This window comes from Aythya fuligula, chromosome 12, assembly GCF_009819795.1.
Source record: "Aythya fuligula isolate bAytFul2 chromosome 12, bAytFul2.pri, whole genome shotgun sequence".
Classification (NCBI taxonomy): Eukaryota; Metazoa; Chordata; class Aves; order Anseriformes; family Anatidae; genus Aythya; species Aythya fuligula.
In genome coordinates, this window is record NC_045570.1 from 2,515,266 (window position 1) to 2,543,101 (window position 27,836).

The 27,836-nt window shown below is 39.2% G+C and overlaps 2 protein-coding genes across 3 annotated transcripts in view; both read right to left on the reverse strand.

Moving 5' to 3' along the window:
• Positions 1 to 1,384, reverse strand: part of MYLK3 (myosin light chain kinase 3) — a 34,439-nt gene extending 33,055 nt beyond the window's left edge. The window contains exon 1 of the mRNA XM_032195347.1: positions 1,306 to 1,384. The gene's annotated coding sequence lies outside the window, so the exon portion shown is untranslated. The remainder of the gene's footprint in view (positions 1 to 1,305) is intronic.
• A 5,134-nt stretch (positions 1,385 to 6,518) lies between these two features.
• On the reverse strand, positions 6,519 to 21,195 carry C12H16orf87 (chromosome 12 C16orf87 homolog). Of its 2 annotated transcripts, XM_032195559.1 has the most exons (6): positions 21,112 to 21,195; positions 20,702 to 20,818; positions 20,494 to 20,611; positions 14,529 to 14,625; positions 12,376 to 12,558; positions 6,519 to 6,645 (listed from the first exon to the last, which is right to left on the reverse strand). In XM_032195559.1, the coding sequence occupies exons 3-6, from the start codon at positions 20,545 to 20,547 to the stop codon at positions 6,527 to 6,529; spliced, it is 453 nt and encodes a 150-aa protein (XP_032051450.1). In that variant the 5' UTR covers positions 20,548 to 20,611; positions 20,702 to 20,818; positions 21,112 to 21,195; the 3' UTR covers positions 6,519 to 6,526. The 2 variants fall into 2 exon arrangements, with proteins under 2 accessions (XP_032051450.1, XP_032051448.1); XM_032195557.1 differs by lacking the exons at positions 20,494 to 20,611; positions 20,702 to 20,818; positions 21,112 to 21,195 and adding an exon at positions 18,395 to 18,494.
• Between the last annotated feature and the right edge of the window lie 6,641 nt (positions 21,196 to 27,836).

Genomic DNA, 27,836 nt, shown 5'->3' on the forward strand with positions numbered 1-27,836 from the left:
CAGTAGTAAATTGACAAGCAGCAAACAACGACTGAATCTCTGAAATCATTTATCTAATATAAGCACGACACACGTGTCTAAAATACCTGTCATTTTTCTGACTTGCTTAGATTTCCAGTGTTCAAATAATACTTTTGTTTCCCAGAAATGCATTTATAATGCAGACATTCAAAGAAGGATGTATCCCCTGCTGTTTGCCATGGTTTTGACATTTACATAGATGGTAGATGTAGGTTTCTGTTCATTTTTTTCCCTGAAGTCTTTGCAATGTATAACCAATCTAATAAAGATTTTAAGACAAAGCATTTCACAAGATTTATTTTCCTATGCACAAGTGCCACCAGTCTCAAAGTCAAAACTGCTGAACAATACAAATTGTTAAAGTATATTTCCTCTTGCAAATTCTGAACTCTTCTAACCCTTTTTCCTCCCCCTCCCCAAACTACATGTAGGTGCACCCACAGGAGCTGTATGTAAACGTGAGCTTCACAGTTGCTAAGTAACTCCATGCCGGTAGACAGCATTGTGAATGTTGTCAGCAACATCACAGAAGCTGCCAAATTCATAATCTGGTCAGCGCCAAGAAATGTAAGCTATATACTTTGGATGAGACACTCAGAGCTTCGTAAAATGGGCACGAGCAACAATGAAAGAAAATACATTGACAAGCAACTAGATTCATGAGTAATCACAGGACACTTCTGGATCAGGACAGTTACTGACTATCCTTGAGAATGCAGCTATTAGTATTTATCTAAATTAGGCTTCTCCATTTCCATTCAGTGACATAAAATGAAACATTTCTCTGCTGTTATCCAGATTCAGTCTGGGTCCCAGCTCCTATCTCCACAGAGTCCAGCCATGCAGCTAATCACTACTAGTGCTCCCACGTGCATGTACACACAAACATATATCCTGTTCCACAAATTCTCCAAATAAAGCAACTCAGATCTCAGTCTGAAGATTTTTCTTTATTAGCAAGACATACTCAGTAAAACATTCAAAAGCTCTTTATTCCAAAACAGAATAAAACCCTCTGAGACTTGGAAGATTGCTGGCCTATGTTTGTACTCCCAGTATCTGGAACAATCACTGTTCTTAACAACGTATTATGGCCTTCAATGCTGTCCAGCACTAAAAGTAGTATCCTGATGACAGAATTAAAGACTAAGTTACGATAGAAATCACAGTAGAAGACTGAAGGCAGTAAACTAACTTTCTTAAGATGGAGCTCAAGTTCTATGTGCAAAGCTAAGAACCACCACAAGCAGCTTGCGGGGGCAGGAGGAAAAGAGGAAAGGGTACCTGACTCTTTCCTGGAGAATGCTGCATGATGATACCAAGCGATTCTTGAGAATCATGTTTTGAACTTGAAATTAGACAACTTCAGTGAAAGCAGCTTTTTTGTTTGTTTTTCGTTTGTGTTTTTCTTCTTCTTCCCTGGAGAAATACATACACACATTTATCCATTTCCACTGCCTTTTAGCTAATGATTTTCATGTTTTTTACTTAGATTGCAAATCTAATTCAACAGCTAGCAGCTGTGAACAACCCTATCTAAAGAGCAGAAAAAACACATTCTTTAGTACGTTAATTTACAGACTCTTTCTATTCATTATGAATTCACAATATCTACTAAAAATACACAATATGTTATTGCAGTGTTAGATCAATTTGAACATCTTCCTCCTAATGGAAAGGATATTTAATCAGACATAGCTTTGGTGCAGTCAGACTTCGAATCTTGTAAGTATTAGTGAGTTCTGAAAGTGACAGCCTAAAGAAGGGGAAAAAAAATATAATGTTTCTACTGCTTATTAGAGCTGTATTACCACCACTGCTACTTAAGTAGAAACCTCCAGAAGGTGGACGAGGCAAACAACTAGGGAAAGCAACATCTTAAAATGCTAGTTAGAATTGCTAGAGGATATCTACCAGGATCCATACTGACATAAAGTAGGAAACCTCCTACATACTACTGATGGTATTGTACATACTTCGAAGGATCAACTGCTTTTAGACGCATCTGAAAGTACTGGTTAAACTCATTAACATTTGTTTTGCTATATTTTCATAATAAGCAAAAAGTATGGCACAACAGGAAATCTACGGAGTTAAACAGTTGGCACTGAGAGCCCAACATCTGCTAGAGGCAGACCAGGTCCTGAAGATCAAGCACCCTCTAACAGCTGAAGGACATCTTCAAGGTCAATTTCTCCTGCAAGCAATCTAGTTCCTGCTCCCCATGACCATTCCACGATACCAACAAAAGTACCAGAAATAGAGACTATCAATAAATTTGCTTTAAAAACACTAATTCAAACAAGACACTTGCATAGAAGTGCTTAGAGATACAAAATACAGTATGAGCAATACCTGAATGTGTACGTGCATGTAAGGGAATCATATGCTCGAGATCAACAATTCAGAGAGGTTTAAATTAAACTGTGGTTTAAGACAGCTTTCTGGTTATACTGTTTATTCAAAGATTATTAGTATCTTGAAGGACAAAAGGCAAGCACTGTGTCCTGCTAGGCAGTAAGACACTAAGCACCCAAAAAAAGGACACAGGGCTGCTAGTAGCTTCCATGCAGATTTCACATTAAAAAAAAAAAAAAAAAGATTTCAAAAGCACTAAGCAAAACCACCCCAAAGACCTCATTTGTGACCTGAGCATCATTTGAAGCAAGTTTCTCAGAACTCCAATCTCCCCTTGTAAATCCTTCTGTCCTGTCAGAGGACAACTCTAATTTGCAAAGTACTCTCCTTCCCATCATATTTTCTATTCTTTTAATAAATTATAACACTAAAACCAACATGTTAGACATGTCTGTAAAATTTGACCAAATAAAATATTATCTATAGCTATATCTATCTATAGATAGATAGATACGACTTCAGGAGAGCTGAAGAGTTTCCTTAAACCATTTTTTATTAAGTTGCCACCTGAAAGTTCAGAGTTATTCTGTGCTCCTGGCAAATTACTTCTCTCTACCAATTTTCACAGTTCAAGAGCTAACATCCCAAAACAATTGAAGATACCTATTGTCACTGCAGATGGTCAGAAGCACCTATTAGCAAGATTTTAAACTCAAGTTACAGACAAGCAAGTGACGTTCTAAAGAAAAATGATTACATTTCATTGTGCTTCCACTGAGAACTGAATACTTTGCTCTTTCAATAGTACTAATGCCTGAACATACAGTAACTGTCCTTAGAATAAGGCTGCCATCTAGTAGCAGAATAAAGTAAATGCAGAAACCTCAAGCCACAATTTGAGCTGTGAACTCACTTGATGGTCTGACATGCTATTACAAGCTTATATAAACACAGGAAGTATCGTTCTTCAGAAAAGGAAAAGTGGCCGAAAAATAGAGCTGGTTAGATGGTGGTTTCTAAGCTGGCAGTTCTCCTGTGAAATCCTAAACCATTCAGTTCACAACATAAATTTTATCTAGACAGATAAGTCAACATAGAGGTGGTATAGTGGTGAACCAATATTTTTGTAGTTGTTATATCTTCTTTCAAGTTAATGGAAAAAAAATGCAGCCTAATTGACTCTTTCTCAAATAAGCCTATTCTGTGCAAAGCCTCATGCTATAAAATGCAGTGAAGTCAGATTGCAGATTGGAGAAATGCAGATTAAGTCAGACTGAACCAAAAAAAATTCAAAGGCAGGGCAGGCTGTATAATCTCACTGAAACTAGAGTCACAAAATGCATCTGTTAGTTCCTGAAGTGTTATTTATTCTTGCTTCTTGAAAAATATGCAGTTTCCAAGTCAGAGCTACTGTGAAAACAGGCACAAACAGTCTGCAATACACAGGATTTTACTCTCATCATTAAGCTGTCATTGGCTTTATTTTAATTTTGTAGACTGAGATGCAATACACTTTACAATTACAAATTACAGTGACATACCACGGTGTTTTTATCCCTTGATCAGCTCTAACACACAAAGAAAGAGCTCTTGAGATTCCATCTTGTTGATGGAATACAAGACACTTTCCAGTTCAGTCACTGAATATATTCCAAGAAACCTATGTCTTACAGCTACAAAATTACCAGGGCTTTTGGAAGATGCCACAAGTGTCTTGTCTAGCTATGAAATACTGGTTTGTTTTTCATTGGTGGGAAAATAAAGTTAGGACTCTTGCTTTGCAAAATCCACCGTGGTCCACTAACAGAGAACCACCCCACCCCTGGGATATTTTCAAGACTACCTGCTTACATCACAGCTTCCTTTAAGAAAGTGGAAGCCAGAAAGGGGAAAAAAATAGCATGACCACAACTGTGAAAGAACTGAGGGCAGAGACATGGGAAAGACAAAGGAAAGAGGTACAGAAACAGAATTTAACTACTGTTTCAAGATTCTCCACCAGTGAAGAGGAAAAATAGGCCTTGCACTTTTGAGAGGCATGAATGAATTTTCAGTACTTAACAGCAAAGTAAAGGTACCAATCTAAATGTAATAATCTTAGCATCACATCTAACAACACTAGCTTCAGTCCTCTGAAAATAACATCTATTAGTAGAACTTTAATTCCATGTATAGGAGCAGAAAGAACCTGTAGCAATTCAGGTTAAAGCACCAAAGAGACAGTTTGACATTAGTATTTCTCTTTATCCCTTCTTAACACAGTAAAACTCATTCTGACAACAGAAGCAACACAAATCTGATTGTATCTTAAGCTTTCAAAATGAGAACTTCCCTTTTGTCATTCTGACTTTAAAAACTTACCATGCAAATAGGCATTATGATGCATATTCTCTATTATTAAGAGTTACGCATCTGTCCTTACTACTTTTATCTGTGACAGACTACAATTCTGGAAAGCAGAAGTTTATGTGATGTAGGGAAGTAGGTCTTGTGTTCACATTTTCTCATTTACTCAAATAAAGACAAATGTAGATTAGTGGTTTAATTGCATTTCTACACCCATCCCCCTCCTCCATTGTTAAAAAGGACCCCAATTACTCATTAAGAATTAAAAATCACTTTGTGTTTTAAGCTTCTGCTTACAAAGTTTGCATCTAAGATGTCCCTTGTGGCTTAACTAACTCAAAACATAGCTCCTTCCTTTAAACAATAACTAAAGCTGTCAAACGTTGACAGACTAGCTTTGTTAATAAAATTCTCTGCTTCCAGAGATCATCTCTGTAGCAGAATCTCTCAAGGTAATTCTCACTATTAATGTGGTAATGAAAAGCATGAGTAATACTACAGAAAAACTGTGACATTTAAATGCATAACCCTTCTTAGAAGAGGGTAAATGAAAGGTGATAAAAAGCAAGTACGTCAGATTTTATGTATGCGATTGCCTCCCACAACTCCTCCCTCAGGATTGTACAGTGTTTGAGGTGTTGTTTTTTTGTTTGTTTTTGTTCGTTTGTTTTTTAAAAAGAAAATAAGAAATACATGTTAATGTAGGGATTTCAGCTCAAATTGCACTATTCCACTTTAACAAAATGATTACTTTGTTGAATATTTTCCCAGAACCTATTTCTATCAAAACAGCTGTTTTCCACACTCAGAGTTTTGCTTTGGTATTTACCATCAAAAGTCCAAAGACAAAACTGCTTTTAGAAAAAAAAAAAAAAAAAAAAAAAAAGCCAATGAGAGTAAAATTAACCACCACATTGTCATCTCTTGGAAACACTAGTGAGAAGATGCTAGCTGCCAATCTACACCACAACTATTTTCTCTTGCTCTCCACTAAACAATAGGCCAAGAATACAGGAAAAGTACTTACCAGCTGGACAAAGCAGCCACGCAGCAAACAGTCACAATACAGCTTTCAAACCTCAGGAGTCTGACCCCAAAAGTATATGTGTTTTTTATAAAAAACAACTTTTTGTAATAGGAAACCCTTTTCTAGAGAGAACTCATAAACAATACAAATTTGTAAAGCAGAATAATCCTCCAAAATGAAATGGCTCGAGTTTTCTTCCTATTACAATTATATCACATCTATTAAAAAAAAAAAAAAAAAAAGGCAAATCTAAAGTCATCCCTACAATGAATACCAGATTTCAAAGAGGATTAAAACCAACACACTTTAAATATCACAAATGTACTTCATTTCCAGTTCAATAAAATATTGGAATATCAATTTATTAAAAAGTTAGGTGAACTGTACATATGTAAACTGAAATACAGCTGAAAAATCTGAAATATATAATTTTAAAGGAAAATCATTTCTTTCTGAAATATTTAAAATATTGCATTTCTGGCAGCAAATCTAAAAGAAGTGCTCTAGCAAGTGTGCAGTCTCTCTGTGCATTTGTCTAGCATTTGTCTTCAAGGCATAAAACACTTCTGCTTTCTGATTTTCATAGCCCAATTTCGAGAGCACTTTCTTTCTGACTTGTAGAGACAGAATTTGATTTCCAAGAACAGCAGCAGAATTTTAACAGGATATATTATGGTCCTTTTTGGTGCAGACAACACACTTCCCGAGAGTCCATGACACCTTGGAAATATGCTAGCCATTCCACATATAAATGCATCAGATTGTGCTTACAAGTTACAAAATAAGTCTTTGATTGATAATTTTTCTGTTTATCTCCGCCAAGGCCACTGAAAATACGAAGGCCTTTTCATCTGAAAGGTTAGCATACATGTCAACTTCTTTTTCTTGTTTCTCTGTAGAAGAAAAAAAAAGTCACTATTAGAAGCTTTTTCCATTATCTGAAGTTAAATTAACTACTATGTAACTTGCATTATTATAATGTTGAATGGTGTACAGGAACTGAAAATAAATTAGACAACTCCTATGCAGGGAGGGATTGAGAGATAAGCAAGGGAGAGAGGAACACAAAGGTACTAGAAGAGTCACCAAATTAGTCATCCAAATGCATGACTGAATTTCTGTTCTTTAATGATGAAGGAAGAATGAGTCATTAACATTATATTGATTCCTGGCACAGAACTGTGTTCAAGTGTTCCTCCAGTTTTTTGGGGATTTGGTTTCCTGGTGGTGATTTTTTCTTTTTTTCTGTCTTTTACGCAAACAGCCCCCATCCTAGAAAACAATGTTTCACAATATACTGATTAAATACAACATTCATACCCCTATTTTACATCCAAGTAACAGAAACCCAAGACACTAATTACAGTGACCAAGTGCAACTGGCAGACACGTGGCAGAAGTCAGGGGCCCAATTTGTCACCATGAACATTTCTGGACTTTCTATACTGGAGACTTTAAGTCTTATCCCAGATAAGATCATGGCTACAGACACGTAACAACAACCCATCAAGAAGCTTGCACACCACAGTGCTCAAGTACTTTAGCAGATGATAAAACTTATAGAACAGTGCTTTCATAAATACCATTTACTCTAGGTCACTCCTATTCATCTTCCAGTTTAGCTAGCCCCAGGTATCTGACTCGTTAGAAGAAAGCAAACAAAACTAAAACAGTTTTATCAGCTGAAGACCAGGCTTGTAGATGCAGCAGAGAGAAACACACGTAACACACAGCTCTAAAATTGGTGTCTAGCTGCGGGGCTCCATTTCTACTCCAAGTTCCAAAGTACCCTAGATTGATTTGCAATCAGAATATGACGTTCACCTGACCCTTGTCTCATTAACACACACACACACGTGCACACTTTTTGAGTGCAGTACACTCTGACAGGCTTCTCCACCTAGACGTTTAAGTCATCAATGGGTAGGTGAAATACAAATGTTTGATTGGAAAGTAATGGTGTTTATTCAACAAGCTAACAGTTGTTCATCTCTGACCAAGTAAAACCTGTAGCATAGTACCTAGGCAGTAGAGAAAAACATGCACAAAAGACAGTAAGTTCCCCTGAGCTCAGGTCCAAAAAGTTTTGCAAGAATGGACCAAGCCCTTCTTCACTAATGAGAAGACAGAGAGCATTTCATTACATAAAAGCACCATGTGGAAAAAGATCTCCTGTGCCCTTATGGCACTAAGGGGCACAGTTTAGTGATGGGACTTGGTAGGTTGGAGTGACAATCTGACTTGATCACCTTGAAGTCATCTAGATGGGAGGAGACCTTCATGCCCACCTACCCACACTGTTGTTCCTCTACTGGGTTCATACTCTTAACAGCATCTTTACATTTGGCTTCACATCTGACTGTGTTACAGACAAGGACACCACTCCAACAGCCTCCCTTCCCTTGGAAGTCAAGTGCATGTGTTAAACTAAGTGGGAGAAACTGAAAAAGTCCTTTACTGCTGTGCTCTGACTAAATGCTGATCTAGATACTAGCAACAAAACCCTCTACCTAAAGATTTCTAGGCAACTTAAAATCGTACACATTCTCCCTGCAGGGAAGACTGGACACACCAAGACGTATCAGCATTTAAACTTCAGACATGAAACTTGCCATAGCAAAGTACTACAAATCAAAGCATGTTTGATATTTGGAACCCAAGTGATTTCTGTTGGTTCCTTGGCTACAAAAAAAACAATATTCTTTAGTGTACTGAGCTTGAAATGAAAGCTGAAAAACAGTTTCACCACAAGTCCTTCCCTGTACTTTGAGACAAATTTATTTCTACGTGTACACAGCCTGGATTGCTCCACCTCCTCCCTCCCCCCATTTCCAAACTAACAATGCAGGGAGTTGTTCTGAGTACAGACACTGTATACACACTACTTATTCCACATTAATCTTTTCCGTTTTCGTATCTATAACCCTCCCCTTTTTTCAGACTTCCTGATCCAGACAAACCTAGACGCCACCAAAATGTGTCAGCACCCAGCAAAACTAAAACTACTAATTTTTTCATCCATTTAATGTTAGCTTTATAGACTTCACCAGGCTTTCCCAGATTTCCCTTCTCTCCTGCCCTTCTGCAGTACTGGCCAGTTCTGATAGACTTCAGTTTTGAAGAATCAGTTGAAATCTTGATATCCAACAGTACTGGGAATTAACACAGGTTTGCAAGCTTTATGCATTCTTAAGACAATTTCAGCTCTCATCAGTAGCCAGTGAAGAGCTTGCATCTGGCTGACATTTCATCACATGCTATTCATAGGATACCATGGTTTCTACAGACACTATTAAAACTTTCCACTTCACATTCCTATCTGAAAGTAGTTTTGACTCACTTCTCTATTATTAGCTAAAGACTGTATTACAGAATCACAGTACCATTTCTTTAAGACATTGAAAGACCAAGTATTTTACTATACAACTAAGAGGCTACTTAGGTGAAAACATGCAGGCTTTCTGAAGCATGTCTCATGTCCCCAGATCCCACCCAATACACTGGACCTACAGCCCTTTAAATTGTCACCTGTGCATAAAACAAACGTGGACCCTCGCTCCTCACAAGTTCTGCATGGAATCAAATGCAAAGTGCTTCGATTCTATGAATTCTTTCTGGCTACCCAAGACAGAACACTGCTTCAAGCGTGCACATTGGGCGAGCAAATACACAAATAACGCAGTAGGAAATTGATAGGAAGGAAAAACTTGGGTCAAGAAATTTTACTACTTCAGTTTAACATAGCATCACAGCACCGCAATGTAATAGCTTTACAAGATCCACTCCTTTATTTAGGAGCCGATTATTGAGTCTCACTTGATGGTAACCTCTTTGAGGAACAGAATAACCAATACCACTTCCTGAAGCATACAGTTTTGGAGTGGTTTTGTTACATGTTTCCCCTCCCCTTTCTTCTTAAATACAATCAAGGTTGCTACCTAGATAAGACAGCAGCCTGATAACCAGTCTAGCAATTTACTGTACAGTCTCACACAGCAAAACAAAACCATACCAAAACAGCATCAAAATCAGATTACTATGACGTGTTTCTACTTTCAAAATGTATCTTAGCATTTCCGACAAAAAAAAAAAAAAAAAAAAAAGTGACATTTTCAACAAACCAAGCCTTCAGTGAGAAGCTCCTGTTTTGCAGTGTCATCACATGGCTCTGACATGTTATAGAAGTATCCTCTGGGTCCCCTCTGGGTCCCAGAGCTCTGCCATATCCCCTCAATCTACGTCTGCTTCCTCTTTCCTCCTCCCCTATTCCTTCTTATTGAATCTGCAGGAAAAAGAGCTTATTTTAAAAAGCTCTTTTGCTTTTCCCATTCTTATTTTCTTAATTGCTGTTGAATTCTACAGCTCCTTCCTCTAATGCGAACCAGTCACGAAGGATACAAAAGAACTAGTCAAAGGCACAGGCTAACAGGAACAAAAGACTATGTATGAAAAGAGCATTACACAAGCAGGGAAGCAAGGCTACAGATGTCACGGGTGTTTTTTAGGAAGGAAATTTTCACAATCGGGTGGTCTTCAAATGGACAAATTATCTACTCTTGCATGCTATTTTAATTCAGTTATTCTCTGTCCACTTGTTGTTGTTCTACAAATGCATTAGGCATTGCTGAAACCTAACAGGCATCAAATATCTAGGAGCCTTGCAAGCAATGGCCTGTTTTCAAGTCATTTGTGGGGGAAGAGGAGCACTTTCTAGTGGCAAGCAAAGTGTACCCAAAATATCCTAGAAACATAATTCAGCAAGGAAATAACATACTTGAAGTCTAACACAAAACTACTGTCTCACACTCCAGAGCCAACCTCTGCAGAATCAGAGAGTTCTTTGGGCTGGAAGGGACCCTTAAAGGTCACCTAGTCCACCCCCTTGCTACGTGCAGGAACATCTTTCGCAGGATGACGTTGCTCAAAGCCCTGTCCAACCTGACTTCGAACACTTTCAACGTTATGCTGACTGATACAAAGACTAGCAATGTGAGTCATGCAAAAATCACCTTGACTAGAGTAGAATTAAAGTTGCTTAGCATGTTTTTACATAAAAAATACTACCAAGCAGCAGGAACAGAGAAGGAAGAACATTTCTAAAATTCCCACTAATTACTCCCCACATAGCAGCTAAGCCAATTTTATAAACCACAAAAAAAGGAGAAGTAAATGTTAACTTGTTTTATAGTAATTGCTTACATGATGATGAGTGCTCTGATGAATTCATTTTTATAACCATTGCAGCCATTTGAATCTTTAAAAAAAATATCTGCCCAATAACCAGAAGTAATATCATAAGCCCACTTATCCCTGGCCAATGACGTGTATTGTACTGGTGAGGAGCAAATATATTACCAGTGGGCATGAACGCAAGCGCTGTACCTGGTTCTGCAGAAGAGGTCAAAGAAGAAACAGTAACAGTAATTGCAGTACCAGTGAAGGGCATGGTAGGACAGGACAAGAAGATGAAGGAAATCTTCTCACGTGAGATTCAACAATGACAAAAACTGCACAACCACATACGCGCTCTTATGTGAAGACCTCACTGCATTTGTATTGCTGGTTTTCCACCTCAGATTACTGGCACACTGCCACACCTCAGAGTATGCAGAAAAAGGTCAAACAGATCCAGCCTAGTTTTCCATTCCTCATGTTTTCAAATTCCTGCTTTTCAGAGACTACCAAGCACGCACAAAGAATATGGATCTTTTCCTTTGCTTAAATCGCTTTCCTCTTTTTTGGGGCCAGGAAAGAAGATTTACCTGCATAATGACAACCCAACAAGCTTGCAGAAGTTTCACACCAAAGCTGTGTGTGAACTAGACTGATGGTAAAATGCCTCAAAATGATCCTGTAGGTGTATGTAGACAAGTCCAGCTTGGATCAATAATAGGGAAACTATGAAGATACACACATCAGTAAGCCACATGTAACAACGATAGCAAATGCAATGCCAACAGGCTTTTAAAAGACAGGAGTCTTAGGTGATAGCCACATGTCTGAAGGGCGCCAATATTACTCAAGTGCATGTAGCTGTCTCTATTGTATAAAGACTAAAAAGAGCAGATCACCAAGGCACCTTAATAAGCAAAGAGGCATTCTTTCCTCTGGAATATTATTCTATAGAAACATGAGGTAAAACTTCAAGTCATAGTTGTGACAAAAGATGCCCTTTTTACTTTGGGCCCCCTAAAGAGTTTCAAGAACTTTTTAAGCAACCCAGTCATCCTAATTACTCTCTGCCAATAAGCGTCATTATCTTGTTTGTCCTAGTGATCTAGCACAGTGGTACCACAAAAACAAAACAAAACCAAAAACAAACAAAAAAAAAACACACACTAAGCATTACAGTTCCATGGCTTTCAACCTGTGTGATGAAACTTGTTACAGTGACTAAAAATACTGATTTAATCTTTTAGATTTAGTTCCAATCAGGCACAGAAGCTTCATAAAACCAAAGGTCCCTACGTATGTGCAACAGACCCTTCTCCGTGTTGTAGCACAAGGTATTGACAGGACTAGACTAGTTACATTGTTTGTAAAGGTTTACTGATAACACAACAGTTAAGAAAATCTTCACAGAAATAAGAAAAGCAGTGAACATGTGTCTCCAATTTGCATACCTCTTTCTTCCTCATGCTTTTTGGCTGAGGCACTCTTAGGTCTTCCTCTTCCTCGTCTGCTATGATCTGAATGGCTGTTAGACCTCGATCTCTTTCGGTTTTCTAAATCTTTATTTACTGCAGAATTTATCTTCTCTCGCTTAACTCTCTCTGTTCGTCTCCTTTTGGCCTCACTCTTGTTTTCTGCACAAAAGAAGAGATATGATGTGAGCCACGACTGTCTTCGACTTTCTTCTAACTTACTCTTCATGCTTACCCCTCCCAACAATCTTTTTCCCTTAAATCTTACATGTCCGTACCTTTACAGAACAATTACATCTGCATGATATCCACACAGAAATTAAGGTGTCAAATGCAGAATGATACTTCATTTCTTGATTACAGGGATCAAGCCTTTAATTACTTCAAATGCAAATAGCATTTTGCAATATGAGACACCTGCTGACGTACAACAAATTCTTAGTTTCCCATTACAAGATGGGGGGAAAAAATAGAGATCACAGCCATCAAGACAGTACACTGCATCTATTTCCATTAGTCCAAAAAAAAAAAAAAAAAGAAAAACAAAAAACAAAGTTTAAAATGTATAGTTTATCATAGAGCAGAACAGTAAAATACTACTTCTTTTGACACTAACACTGAAATTGTTCCCTCTGCTCACACAAATCGAGATACTGATTCTGTGATGCTATCAGTAGACATCATATTACATAACATATCTCTCTAACAAACCCAGCCTAAGACAAAGCCTCATTTTACTTGATGCTGAACAGGTATATTGTCTGCCTACACACTTGAGAAAGAGGATTCGCATGAGTTTCACTTGAAAGTTAAGTACGAATTAGTGAGCTTGGGTAGTGAAAATAGTATACCAACCACAGCACGCTATTCAACACAAACCAGCTGCACACTTGCAAGGCTGAAGCACCTACAGTAACTACACTGTAAAAATACTTGAACCATGTTGTTTTTTGTTTTTTTTTTTAAAGAAGCTGCGGTTACACTTATGAGCACAATACAGACACACATATATCTTCTTGGGGAATCAAGTTTCCTTTTGCTTCTTATCTCAATTATCTCACATAGACACAGGCCATGAATTGGACAGCAGGTTAACTTGTCACTCATGTTAATACAAAAGCTGTATTATACAGGGGCTTTGCTCTACTATACTATGATACTATGGCCTTCAACTTAATTTGGTAAGTTTTAAATAAAACAGCTGGGGAGAGGGGAAAAGAAAATTGACCAACCCTTCCAGACAGTACTATGGACTTTGCTTTTACCTGTGCCACCTTTGAAGTTCAGTTATCTAGCATGAGATCACGTAATTCCTACTAGTTAGTGAATTACAAGTACCCCTCAAAATAGCAATTAAACGTATCAAATTCTTATTTTTGTATACCTCTTAGATAATTAAAAAAAAAAAGAAAAAAAAAGAAAGAAAAACAATATAAATCAGATTATTTAAACAAAAACATCTTCCCCAACAGGTGCCTGTTCTCCTTAAATCCTACTAGGACTTGAGGAAATAATAGAAATTGAACATAAAGAGAACGTTAATCATGCCAGAAAGCACACTCAACCAATATCTAAACACGCACATCAACAACAAAGGACATGAGTTGGACACAAAGAATCTTTTTTTTTTTTTTTTTTTAATTTAATCATGAAGAAAAAGCAAGGCACACCAGGTCTGAAATCAGACATACTCCCAATTTTATACAAAGTTCCATTCTTGTATTCATGAATAAGTACAATTTAGCATAACTTCTTCAAACAAGAGGATAACTGCTTTCAGAAAACGCAGTTTCAATCAGCATGTACTGTGAAATCTGATCTCTTTGGCACATGTAGACATTGATCTTCAAAACATGATTAACAGAAAGCTTTCTGTAAGGAGTTATTTTGCATAGTGACTAATGCGAGCAGCTGGATAATGCCAACATCACAAGTACAAAGGAAATAAGACTGAAAACACCAGACTTTCCCCTTCAAAATTGAAGAAACATTAAATCTAATAGGCAAAAATTCAAAAGAAAGTGAACTGACACCAGCTAATTTACAGAGACATAAAATATTCTATGCTCTGCTTCCAAGAAACAAAGGGAAAGAGCTGTTGTCCCCTCGTTCTGGACCTTCGTTGGTATTACCTGCAATGGGTGGTGATCTCTCAGCACGTTTCGCATGCAAGAGCTTTCGACTAATAAATATGTAGCCACAGGGACATGATTTGCATGCAACAGGAACCTGGGAAAACAAAAGCATTTCAGATCATTTCAAATTATGACAGAATTCCTGCCTGATGAAAAAAACAGTAGCTTGCATTGCGCCCTCAGAGATACTTCTTCATACTTAATCTGTACTGAAAAACCATGGCCTGGATCATTATCTAGTTGTATGCAAAACTAGTAAAACACCCAGCAAGCCTTCTCTTTATGCAGTAGTTAGAAACTAAGCTTGAAATGCATAGCTGTTGTGACCATTTTGTACACCAAGCCCTTTTCCCCAGGCTCTCAGAAAGAGGGTGAGGGAAAATGGAAAGCAGCGAAACTGGAGCGAATTAGAATAGGAATGTATTTTCAGAGCTCTCAAATATCCCCAGTCAAAACAATAAGCCATCCCTAGTTTTGCTTTCCTCACTTATTTAAAAAAAAAAAAAAAAGTGTAAATTAAAACTGCCAATGCATTCTGAATACTTTCAACCTCAGAAACATTCAAAATCAACTCTTTGTGAGCAGAGCAGCTTTAGGCACAACAGAGCTTGAAGCGAAACAGATGCATTTGTACCATGATCTACAACAGGTTGTAGACTAGGCCAGGTAGTCGCAGAACAACCCAGTTAATTCCAAATGCAAACAAGCTACCATGGCTAGTCAAAAGCTGACTGCAGACTGAAGAGTTTGAGAGGCTAAAGAGCTTCTCTTGACCACAGCTGAGCAGCCCAGAGCAGCACACAATTTAAAACAAGATGAGAAAAATTTGGAAATGCCACACTTACACAAACCATGCGAAAAAAATTACTCCAAGCAATTAAAAAAAGCAAGGCTGATAAATTACAAAACCCAGTATCTTCACTTAAAGCCAAGATCTTTTGAGATATTTTAAAGCAGTAAAGAATATACCATATTGCTCTGATTAGGTTTAAGACTGAAAACACTAATTAAAGCAAGTATAAACGAGAGATCTAGAAGAGATTAAAATAACACCCATTAAAATCAAGTCATGTTGCAGCAGGACAGCAGAGAAAAGAAGCAGGACGTAATTTCTCAAAGGTAATTCTTTATGACAGGTCCCTACAAGTTTGCCACTGTCCACTGAAACAACCAGGAGTACAGAACGATGACTGTCTGCTGAATTTTACCAGACATGCAGAAGAAAGTTTCCAGTGTTCTAACGGCTAGAAAAACAAACGTAAAAATAGTACATTAATTTTAAAGAGGAACTTACCAGCTACTCAGAATAAAGAAACAACTTTGCTTTCTGCAGCACATCTTAACTCCTGTACTTCATTTTAGGAGCAGCTTACAAATCAATTTTTGATTCAGTTGAACTAACTGGAGACATTTTGATTCCCTCTGATGTAAACAGTGACATTAAAAACAATTCTAGTCAAGGTTTATTTAACCCTGGCAATATTTTATGTATTTATTTAACCCTCTAAAACTCATCACAATTGCCTGTATGCTTACTCTTATATTGGCACGTGAACAATGCGGTATCGCACCACACTACCTAGCAGATGGTCACCTGTCTTGTTACGGTGATACAGGACTGCTAGTATTAACTGGGTCTCTCCACCTTTCTGGGCTCAGCCTTAAAAGAAAAGGAGGGAAATAGTCAAAGCGCACTGGAGCAAACCCAGTATTTTCTCAATGAACTTGACCTTGTTTAACAGAGCAATACGGTTGTCATGTTAAATGTGTGGCACTTAGATACATGCATGTCATTTACAGGCAAGGTAAGGTGGGAAGGGGCTTACTCCTTGAAGTCTATTGGTCATCCTTTGAAAATGACCTACTACACGTAAGATCCTGTAACAATTATTATTATGGCAACACAGTTTTAACAAACACTATTTTAACTCTGTTCAGTGTTTACCTAGCCAAAATAGATCGAGCTTCTCATACAAGAAAGATTACCCAAAGGTAAGTAGTATTATTTCCTATGATTGACTGCAAGTATTCCAGACTCCCTAGCTTACTAGAGCTGTGCTTTGGTGGTGAAAATATGATCAAGATACTTCTCTTACAAGAAAAAAAAACAAAAACAAAACAGTAAATGGCAATTACATATCATCTAAATGTCATCAAAAAAAAAAAAAAAAAAGCCTAAGAAGTGTTACTCAATATTATACTCCAATATTTGTGGCTGTTTAAATATTTCCATGCATACCACTTGAACACAAAAATCAGAAACAAATGCAAAATCCTTGTTTATTGCGGAATTTTGGAAATGCCTGTACTGAAGTGTCACATGAGAACCTCCCCCACACTGCAAAGGGCTGACTAGTAGCCTGAACCAGCTATTCTGGGGCAAATAATCTCCCTTTCAAAAGAAGCTTTGAGATCTAAGTGCAGTAGGGCAAGGCTTTACTTCTTGTCCTCTCTGAGAGCACTTGGCACTGGAAAACAAGGCCCTGTGAGCCATCCTTACGCCAGGGCAGGACAAGCATGCACATAATTCTTTGTTTAGCTACAGAAGAGTTGCTAACAAAAAGCCTGTGTTGACATATGCATATCATCTGGTTTAGTTTTAAGCAGCAGAACAGAGTGAAAGTTTCAGCATCAGCTTGAAAAGCCTATAATATTTACTTGCCTTCCCCATCACTGGTAGTTTGACGTTTACATTAAATTAAAAACCAAGAGAAACAGAAAACACACACATGCCACTCTCATCCTCAACTCCTAACTCTTTTTAATTTTGTCTTTCAACAAACTACACACCAGAACTTGGCACGTAACTTTCTTTTCTCAGAAACAGCACTGGAGTGACGTGCTTAACATGGAAGCATTCGCAGTGGTTCATCTACTGCCTAGAACATGAAAGGACAGCCCCGCACGGCTTCACATTCCAAACCACTCCAGGATGAGTAGGAACGCTGTCAAAATTATGCAAGTCGGAACAACTAAGCTTACCTTTTAAGATCTTGTAAACACAGAAAAATGGTGTGAGAGGGTTTCTTTCTAATTTATTTCTAAGTAAATCTAAGGTAGTGTACACCAGCCATGTTTCAGGATCACATAACAAATGTGTTTCCCATAATTAGATGAAAGAGCCTTCTCCCCTACCCTGAGCCCCACAGCAGCCTCCTGCAATGCTGTGCCATTGTTCCGGCGGAGAGGCGCTGCTGTAACACGCCAGCTTATTTTTATTACTAACATCATCGCGAGTAGAAAGCATAGATGAAGACAAGCTTGGACTACAGTCACAGACCAAATGAACTGTCGGTGATGTTGAAGTGCAAGTAAGGCCGCAGCTTGCACGCTTAAAGCACTGCAGGAAGCACCCGCCTGGCCCCACTGACAGAAATTTCGGCACAGGTCGCGCTGGTGCTGCCCCTGAGCCCCCCACGAAGCCAAGAGCCCAGCGAGCGGCCTCAGCCACATGAGTCATCCGGAGGCCGAGCGACGTTGTACCAATGACGAAGTTCACCAGATTTTCAATGAATTATTAGCCACTACCCAGCACTAGCGCCTGAACGGCAATACCTGCCACACCAAACCCCTGGGCACAGCGCAGCAAGAGGCACACAGCGTTAACCCAGGCCAGGCACTCCACACAAACACCGCCTCGCAGCTCCCCCCCCCTCCCCCCCGGCACGACCTCTCCTCACGCTACCGCTGAGGACACAAAAGCTCCAGCAAGACAGCACGGGCGGAGAAAGCAGGAAGGGAGGCGGCGAGGCGCTGCGGTGCGGTGCGGTGCTGCGGGCCCGGCCCCGGCCCCGCCGCTCCGGGCCCGGGGTGGGCAGCAGGGCGGGGGGCTCGGCCCCCGGCCCCCCCTGCCGCCGCCTCACCTGCTGGTCGCACTCGGGGCAGGACTTGGTGGCCATCTTCACTTTCTTGGCCCTGCTCGAGGACATGCTCGCTGCCGCTGCCGCCGCCGCCGCTACCGGAACGCCGGCGCCCCGCCTCCGAGGCGGCCGGGGAGGGAGGGAAGGCAGGGCAGGGAGGCCGGGCCTCGGCGCCCAGCGGCGGCGGAGCCGTTGAGCGGCCGCCTCGGGCGGGGAGCGGCCCCCGGCGCTGAGGTGCCCGCTTCGGGCTGGGGAGGGGGCCTCTCGCTGATAGCGCCCCGCTGAGGGGGTCTCGGCGCGGCTGGGGGCCGGGCAGCCCTTGGCAGGCTCGCTCCCCCAGCTCCGAAACGGCTCCCCAGTCGCAAGCCCCCTTTGTGAGAAGTTAACCGAGGGGAGGGCAGCGCCTTCCCTGCCCTCCCGGCTCAGCGAGCCCCCTGGGCAGCGCTGCGGGGTGCACAAAGTGTGCGGGCAGCGCTACACAGCGTTGTTCCGGGCTGGATTTCAATTCGGAGAAGGCTGGAGCTGGTGGGGGACACGCTTTGCCTTCTGCTCCTTTATCTTTGCGAGCCTGCTGTTTGAACGCTTGGGGTGCCTCTAAACGTTTTGCTTGCAAATTGCATGTTTTTATACTAGCATGTTAATTTTCCTGTCACTCCCACCTAAAAATATAAATAGCTAATGTAACCCAAATGCACTTTTATGTTTCTTATAAAATGCATTTTTAAAGAAAAATAGCAGTTCTAAATACTAATTTCCACTCCAAAATTCCTTCAAGCTAGAGCTGAGACTGTAATTTGGTATCAGCATGTAAATGCTTCGAATTCCCACAAAAAAGTGTATATCTGAATCATTTACCTCGAGCTAAAAAGGAGGAAGGTGAGAATGGATACTGCTGAATACTGCTGTGTACTGCTGAGAATACTGCTATTAACACGAGTTTGGCTGATTTTTTTTCTTGTATTACGAAACACCTACAAGAGAAAAGTGCTGCAAAGTCTCAACAGAAAATTATTTTTGAAGATTATTGTTTAAAATAGCCTCACATACAGCTGCCAGTGCATATTAAAGAACTGTCCTAGATCTGTAACGTTTTTACACGGGTAGCAATGAGTGCATCTGTGAAGCTGGCACTGAGCCCAGTATAACAAAATTTTATTTTACTTTTGTAGTTCAGACTTGAACTCAGCTTGCTGCATCTAAGTTTTGAGAAAAAGCATTGGAAGAGAGACCTTTTAAATAAGACTTTTATCTATACTTCTCTTTTAAGGCAATTGACCTAAAAGCAGTTTAGGGGATGCTTTTAAATGTGACTTGTACAGCTATTTAGATTTTAACACTGTCTACTAGCTCCTTACTGAGTTACTATGAAGCATTTGGTCAGTTCTTGATGGACGGGAAGCCACCAAGAGAGTATTTATTTGTCTGCCAGGACAGCCCAAATAATTTTTCCCTGTTAGGCAAATTCAAAAGACACTTCATTCAGGCAGACTAGCACTTTCCATAGCTCCTCGTAGAGTAAAACTCCCCCTACAGCTGAAGGCCTAATGGCCTTATCTTCTAGCAGCTTATTGACTGCCCTCACAGAGCAGACAGCTGACAGTACCCCAGTTGCCAAGTAAGCTTGCCTAGAGTCTCACTCAGGCTGGGTTCATTCAGCTTAGCTGTTGACACTGTTTTATTGCAGGTTCCATGAAACTCAAAAATGGAGTTCCAGATTCATAAAAGTCCACACATGCTCTAGATAGGCAATGTTTTTATTACAGATTTCTAAGCAACATTGTTGCTGTGCATACCTTAAACGCAGACTGTAAAAACTGAACTATCTTCTGAAAGGCCACATAGAACAACAAATTACATCTATATATTCTGAGGAAAACTGGAATATTTAGGAGACAACACAGAGGAGTCACATGACATAAACTTAACAGTAACTTGATCCATCCTCACCTTAATCTTTTGAAATGTGGTTCCTCTTAGTAATCTTGACAGTCAACCTTCTCATATGACAAGGTCCACACGTGAAAATATTCCCTTTCTAAACCTGAAAAACAAATCTCTTTCATTTCATACTAACCATGATCTGAGGAGTAGAGATTTCTCACCATCTGAAGTGGGAGGTTGCAGTTCTGGGTCCAAGTACAATCACTCTTAGTCATTTACCATCTTCTCTTGTTGACAACTTGTCCTTGTGACTATCAGGCCACATCTCCAAAGAGCAGTCTTGGACAAAACAGAATAACACAACTATAGACTATGCTGTTTTCCACATACAAACCAGGGAAATGGAAGGGTTACAATCACTTCAATCACCTACAATCTGTCGAGGATCCACATTTCCCACCTGGCCCAAGAGAACATCTTCCCACCCTTTTTTTAGCAATCATCCTGCTAAGCCATCTCAGAGCATCCTAGTGGAGAGGGGCATACCTTGAAATGGAGAGAAATTCATGAAGCCACCTAAATGCAGATGATTATGATCTGTATTTGTACAAAATAATTTCATATTAATTGATTTCATATTTTTTCACGTATTTATATTTGTATATTAATCAATATACGAAAATGAATTAAAGGCAATGAAAAATCTATTCCAGTAATAGACCAGCTGTCACATTTCTTTGTTGTTGTTTTTGCATTCTTCTTAAAATAATTGATTAAATATAAAAGTGTTACAAAATTCAAATCACCAGAAGGCTCTGTTTGGTGAATAATTTTCCTACCTGTTTTTCACCAGACGTCCGACATGTCACAGCTGATTCCAGTGGAAGCTTTTGCATTGTTGCAGCACAAAGGATTGTTTGACTTTGGGTGATAAAACGAATGGTGATAGAGGTAACAATTCCAGACAGCTTTAATTTTTTTTTGCTAGGGTAAAAAGTAAAAACCATAAAATAACTTCAATGTTTTGATTTTAAACTACTCACATAAAGCAAAGGACCTTGTTAAACTATTCTACGAGTATTTCCACCACTGGAACAAAGAGTACTTCGCCTTTAAGTGCAATGCTAATTTCATGCACGCTACTATGAAATGAAAGCAATGTTGGAGTGCATGAATGAATTGTAGGCAAAAATCAATTCACAATATACATATGGTCAACATATAACTGAAAGTGTTTTAAAATCCTAAGTATTGGTAGTAAAGAACATCATTGTCTGAACTCTGATTGTCATCTCTCCACACAAATATAGTGGTTTTCTACACGCCCTGAGTATTTTAAGTCACAATGAGCATATGTAAATACTAACTATCTTTTATAGATAAATGTGAGATATACAACTTCCTGTCTCTGAACACCACAGTGAATGTTCTCAGACAGCAGTGTCCTGCTACAGTAACGTTACTGTCAGGATCAAAACACCAGGAAAATTACTAGAGCTCTCTATGTCAGCAGGGCCTGACTTTATCAGAAAATAAAATAAAATAAAATAAAATAAAATAAAATAAAATAAAATAAAATAAAATAAAATAAAATAAAATAAAATAAAATAAAATAAAATAAAATAAAATAAAATTATACCTTCAAAAGTTCCCTCAAGATTCCCAGTTTGTAACACCAACCCACTCCACCCTTACTACTAATATATGAATAAGATACCAAAAACTTTTATTATGTTCAATATCCTTTCTTATAACAGTACGGCCTACCGATTTTTTTTCTACCATTCCTTCTCAAGTGTTATTGTTGACAGTTAATCTTACATTCCCGACAGTCAACCTAAGTACTCTGTGGCCTCTCTGTTTCTCCTACCCTTTCCCTTACTCCTTGACAGCTACCATGCCTAAGAACTCCACAGGCCTTTTGGTTGCTCCAGGCCCAGCTCCCACACAGGCACAAGAAGACACTCTTCTGCACTTGTGATCATCTTGGGCTCCCCCATGTGTGTGTTGTGGTTTCTGCTGCACACGCAGTGACTGCATTGGCTGACCTGCCCTTTTCCTTTTCTTCTGAGTATTTAAATTCTCTCTTGGAAGGTGGGTTTTGCTTACCTTCTCTTGCTGCGTATTGCTTTCAAACTATAGCAATCTGTTGCCAGCACAGGTCTTTTTTCAGAGATACACCAAGACAAGTTTATTTTTTATAAACTTGTCAAAAGCACAACTTTTATAAACTTTGCCAAAAGCACAACTGTGTTCTATACAGGCAGGAGGACATGCAGAGTTCATTCCTATATGAAGACTAAATCCATGCAACCAAGACCTTCAGACTACTTCTGGATTTTTCTTCATCTTAACTAAGAAGGTCCAGACATAGCAAAACATAGAAAACTAATCAAGCATTTCAGAGGGTCTTTAACAGCAGGGGGCTCTGCTGCGTATGTAACAGTATCTAGGAAAGGAGTTAATGAATACACAAGAGAACTAACACAGATCTACTACAACATCCTGCCTTCTCTTTAGAGCAAATAAAATAGTCAGTGACTGCTCTTCAACTATTCAAATACAAATAAAAATATTTCCTTATTGAATGCAAACAAGATAGCATGCATTGCTAGACAACTGATTTTTAAGATTTGCCATGCAGATACATAGTAAAGGTTGGGCCTAGTGATATTTCAAGGTCCCTTCCAGCCTGGGCTGTTTCATGCTTCTGTGATGTTTTTCTTGTTATTCTAATTTATTATTAAATTAGTTTTGAGTTCTGAAAGTCCAGGACTACTTCTTTTGTGCCATTTCAGACATGAATGCAACACTGAGAAAAAGCAACAAATATCTTTTTAAGGGTACCGGTACTTACTCTCTTAGAGAGTCTGTAAGAGTAGTACTTTGCAGGACTAAGCCTCATTTAAAATGTGTTTTACACTAATTTAAAAGAGAAAATAATAAAATTATGCAATTTCTGTATTTTATGAAAAGCTACACATGAAGTTTTTCTATGCCTGCCCTTGATGGCTTTTCTCTGCAGCAGTAACAATACAGTTCAGCTGATATGAATGAACTGAGATCTTGGGATGCTCTCCTCCTTCACTGGAATGCAACATACATGTATATGCCCACCACACTGGCTTCTTGCATGCTGCAGTATTTTGTTGTGCAACTATAATTTTACAAGCACAAAATCCAGAAGTCATATATTTTCCATATCATTACTATGCTTCTTTTAGAATTTGAAAGAAACATTTAAGTTCCTAGCTCCCAATGTTTTAATATTTTTCTATATTAGTAATGGAAAAAAAATCCTTCAACTTTTCTATTCCACTGTTTGATTTTACTCAATTCTTAAAGCAAATATGTCCAATAGAAGCGATAAAATATGACCTTGTCCATATATTTTTTAACACTGAGTCTTTAAAACCCTCTCAGAGTAAAAACTCGGTGGAAATATCCCTCCCTAATCAAGCTGGAACATAATCTACGAAACAAGTCCTATGGGCCAGGTCACCAGTGTTTTTTTAACAGACATTTATTTGCTTTGTGATGCAGATGCCTACCACCTGCAGACGGTATTTTCAAACAAAGCTTTCACTGAAATATTAATAATTTAAATGTCAGTAGCAGCTACCTTTCCATAAAAAAGCTTCCTTTTTTTTTTTTTTTTTTTTTTTTTTGTCTCACATGTCGGGCCTTTTGCATGGGAAGCTATTAAAATCCACACATTGTTCAGAACAATTTGGTTTCATCAAATTCGTCATTTCTCACAATAAATAAATAAATAAAATAGTATTTTTATTTGAAATGTTTTGTGTATAAAATATCCCTTTCAAAATAAAATTCCATTCTTTCCATAGAGCACCTTTTCAATTAATTCTTCTGAAGAAAATTTGATAGACAACATCATGTGTTTCCTTTTGGGATTGTTTTGGGGTTGGGAGTTGGGCTTTATTTTTGCATATCATAAAAAATGAGAGATGGTGCATGGGGCTTACATGGTAAGGGTTTGGTAGAGAGGGGGATGCGGGGAGGGCCTTCATGAGCAGAGCCCAGGAGCTGCCCCATGTCAGAGCAGAGCCAGCTCCGGCTTCTCCAAAAGGGTGGATGTGGCCTGGAGAAGGCCCCGTCTCATGGAGAGCCCCTGCAGGAGCAGGCCCTGAGCTGGAGCTGCAGCCCGTGGGTCATCCGTGCTGGAGCAGTTTGCTCTTGGGGGATGGCCCCCATGGTACGGACCCGTAGGGGAGCAGTTCTTGAAGAGCTGCTGCCTGTGGGCAGCCCACGCAGGACCAGTTCGGGAAGGCCGGCATCCTGTGGGAGGGACCCCACGTGGAGCAGGGGCAGAGAGTGACCATGAAGGAGCAGAGACAAAGTGTTAGGGACTGACCACAGCCCCCATTCCCCCTTCCCCTGCACCACTTGGGGGGGGATGAGGTGGAAGAGGGTGGATGGGGTGGTTTTAATTTGCTTTTAGTTTGCTTTTAGTTTCTCACTGTTCCTGTCTGCTAGTGATAGGCAACAAATTATATTAATCTCCCTATGCCAAATCTGTTTTGCCCATGAAGGTAACTGGTGAGTGACCTCCCTGTCCTTATCTCAACCCCTGAACCCCTTCCCATGTTATTTTCTCCCCCTGTTCCTTTGAGGAGAGGGAGTGAAAGAGTGCTTGTGGTATAGTTCAGCTGTCCATTGGGGTGAAACCACCACAGCTGGTAAACATTAAGATACAAAGTCACTGAACTGGCACTTTCTCCACTGACTGCACAGGGCTTCAGACCAGATCTTAAAGGTTTATGTTGAGTTATGTTCAGAACAGTTAGAACAGTAATTTCTCTGAAGATGCTCATTATATTCTGAATTACTACCATCAGCAGTATTCCACAGGAAACAGTCATCCACCATACAACTCAGAACACAAAAATAGTTTCTTGTTTTTGCCTAAAACAAATAGGTTATGTAATATGGTTTACTTAATGTCTCATCGAAGTCAGATTCCATTTAAATAGGACTTAATTATTTAAATATAATTAACAATACTTGGCCATTGTAAAGGTAGTTTTCTATCCTGTGCACTTATTTATATGAAACAGCATAAGAAAAATGAATGCTCAGTTACCACATGCCATTATTATAATCATGTGGTTTAAACCACGCAGCCATTCATGATAAACAGCTTGCTGTCTGTCATAATGGAAAGATGTGACAGCAGCTAAGTCTGTTTATCAAGGCTTTTCTCCAGCTCTGTATCTCTCTTTCTACCTATGTTCACATTTGCTGTTGTTCTGTATCTCTAACTCCTCAACATCAACATGAAATTCCTTTTAGCTTCTTATGACTGCAAAAAAAACTGAACTCTGTCTTTCTTTATGACTAAAGGTGGAACACGACACGGGGATCAAAGACCTACACAGTGCTTGCCACCATCAGGTTACTGAAACTTGCATTCATATGATTTGTATAGGATGTATAAATTGCCCAGCGATCACGCCAGCTGATCATCATGGGCCAACCTGCAAAAGCCTTAGTCTTTTCTGATGGGTGATAGCATGAGCCAGCAATTATGCATGCTATCTGCCATTCAACTCAGGGGCATGGGGAGAGAGAAAGGAAGATTTTCATGAGTAAACTCAAAAAAACACTTCATCCTCAATAGGTCATTGCACAACATTTTTGCAAGCATGCATTAACTAATTCCACAGTACCTTTGCTCACAAAATAGGTTTTATTTTCCTCATTTTATGGGTAGATATGCTAAGCCTCAAAAAGTCAGAGCAGCACACACAAATACAGAGTCACACTGACTGTGGAGTGGCATGCTGACTCCCCTGAAGCCAGTAGGAGTTCTGTTGTTCATGTCCATAGGCACAACTTCACCTCAAAACTGGAAGTTCATTACACATGCTATTTCCTTTCCTGAAAGTATCCCTATTAAAATAAACTGCATTTATCATAATTAAAGCAACAGATACTTTTTCTACAAAACAAACATTTCATATGATGTTGAACACAGAAAGGCTTTTTTCATCCTATTCATTTACTTTGTACATTTCTAAACTTGGGAAATTAATCAGTCTATTGAATTTCACGTCTGTTTATATTCATTCAAATGTTTTATCACAAACATATGCTTTGGCTTGTGCAACATGTGTTTTAAGATTGTTAGTGTTATTCTGATACTGCTGTGCTAACAAGCAGCATTACAGAATTTGCAAACATGGTCTTGTTTGGATTGTCAGCTAGAGGCAGGACCAGAGATGTCAGGCAGCAGTGTGTACCTTTACTTTCTCGGGGATCAATCAGAGATACCATGGCAATGCTGACTGCAAGCTTTCTGCTATGCCAGCTGTTTCTGGGGGGCGGATTGGGGGTGGAACAGGGTGGTCAAGAACAAAGGTTAATTTTTGTACTTCCCCTAGCAAAACTAGTGGTTCCAAATCCAGTGGACTTAGATTTTTAATTGAGCGGATAGCATTCTGACCTTGATCGCTAATGAACCCTAAACATTAACAGTCATATCAAGATGTCTGGCAAGTCCACTTATACCCAATGAGTGTAAATATCATTTTTTTTTCCCAAGAATTCATATAAGGATTCAAAAAAAAGTTGAACATTTTGGGTTATCTGGTTAAAGCTTATTGCAAAATCAGCTTCAGGTTATTCAATGAAAGCGTATTGCAAAAGCCACATACAGGCTCCAAAACTTCACATTCAAAAAGTTAAAGAATGTTTAAAATATGGAAGAAAAAACAAACAAACAAAACAGTAACAACAACACAAAACAAAACAAAATGAAAGAGATGCAGACTAAAAAATCCTGAAACACTTATTGAAGCTGTCCTTCTTGGAACTTGAATTGGAGCACACATATGTGCTCCATCAAGCCATTTTGTGAAGCGAATTTTGGAAGGAGGATACACAGGCTCAGATGCACTCCACCCAAGAGCCTTCACAAGCTGAGCAGTAAACAACAAAAAGCTTTCATTACAGTCAGCACAAAGACTGAAATTATAAAAAATGAAATTCCTGGGTAAAACAAATGGGTTTTCTGCACCACCTCTGGACGGTCCCTTCAGCACAATAAGAAAATCCCACTTCTGTTATTCTGATAACTATGAATTGACTGCAGTTCTAGAGTTGTGATTGTTTTTTAAATTGTCACAGAGCAATAGCTAAAATGTTGCACTTGAAACAGAAAGAGAGCTTGAACTAATTAGTTGTGGAGTTAAACACTATAGCGAGCAGAAGCTCATTAGAAAAAAATAAATAGTAAAGACAGGAAAAAAAGAGTCAAGATAGAATCGTATGGAACAAAATAAAACCAAACTCAGTAAAAGCAGCTTGCCTTCCCCTCCCTCATCAGCCAAGGAGAGATACCAAAACACGCAGAACAGAACCCAAGCCTTGAACCATCTAATTTAGGTAACCAAAATAGGAAACTGGTCTCTCTAAGTCAGTGGAGGAAGAGAAAGTAAGAAAAAGAAGGTCCTACAAAAATAATTCAGAAAGAAGTCCAATTTACAGGCCAGGCTCTTACTCAGGGAGGTAACATCAGGTCATAGGAATATTCCTGAGTGAA

Bases quoted from the DNA above. Each gene is read 5' to 3' on its own strand.
- C12H16orf87 (XM_032195557.1), bottom strand. From the start codon at position 18,460: ATGTCCTCGAGCAGGGCCAAGAAAGTGAAGATGGCCACCAAGTCCTGC. The intron at 14,626-18,394 runs GTGAGGCGGCGG...TTGTTTTCCCAG, and splicing joins GCCCCGAGTGCGACCAGCAG to GTTCCTGTTGCATGCAAATC. The intron at 6,646-12,375 runs GTATGCAAATTG...TTTCTTCTACAG, and splicing joins AAAGCATGAGGAAGAAAGAG to AGAAACAAGAAAAAGAAGTT.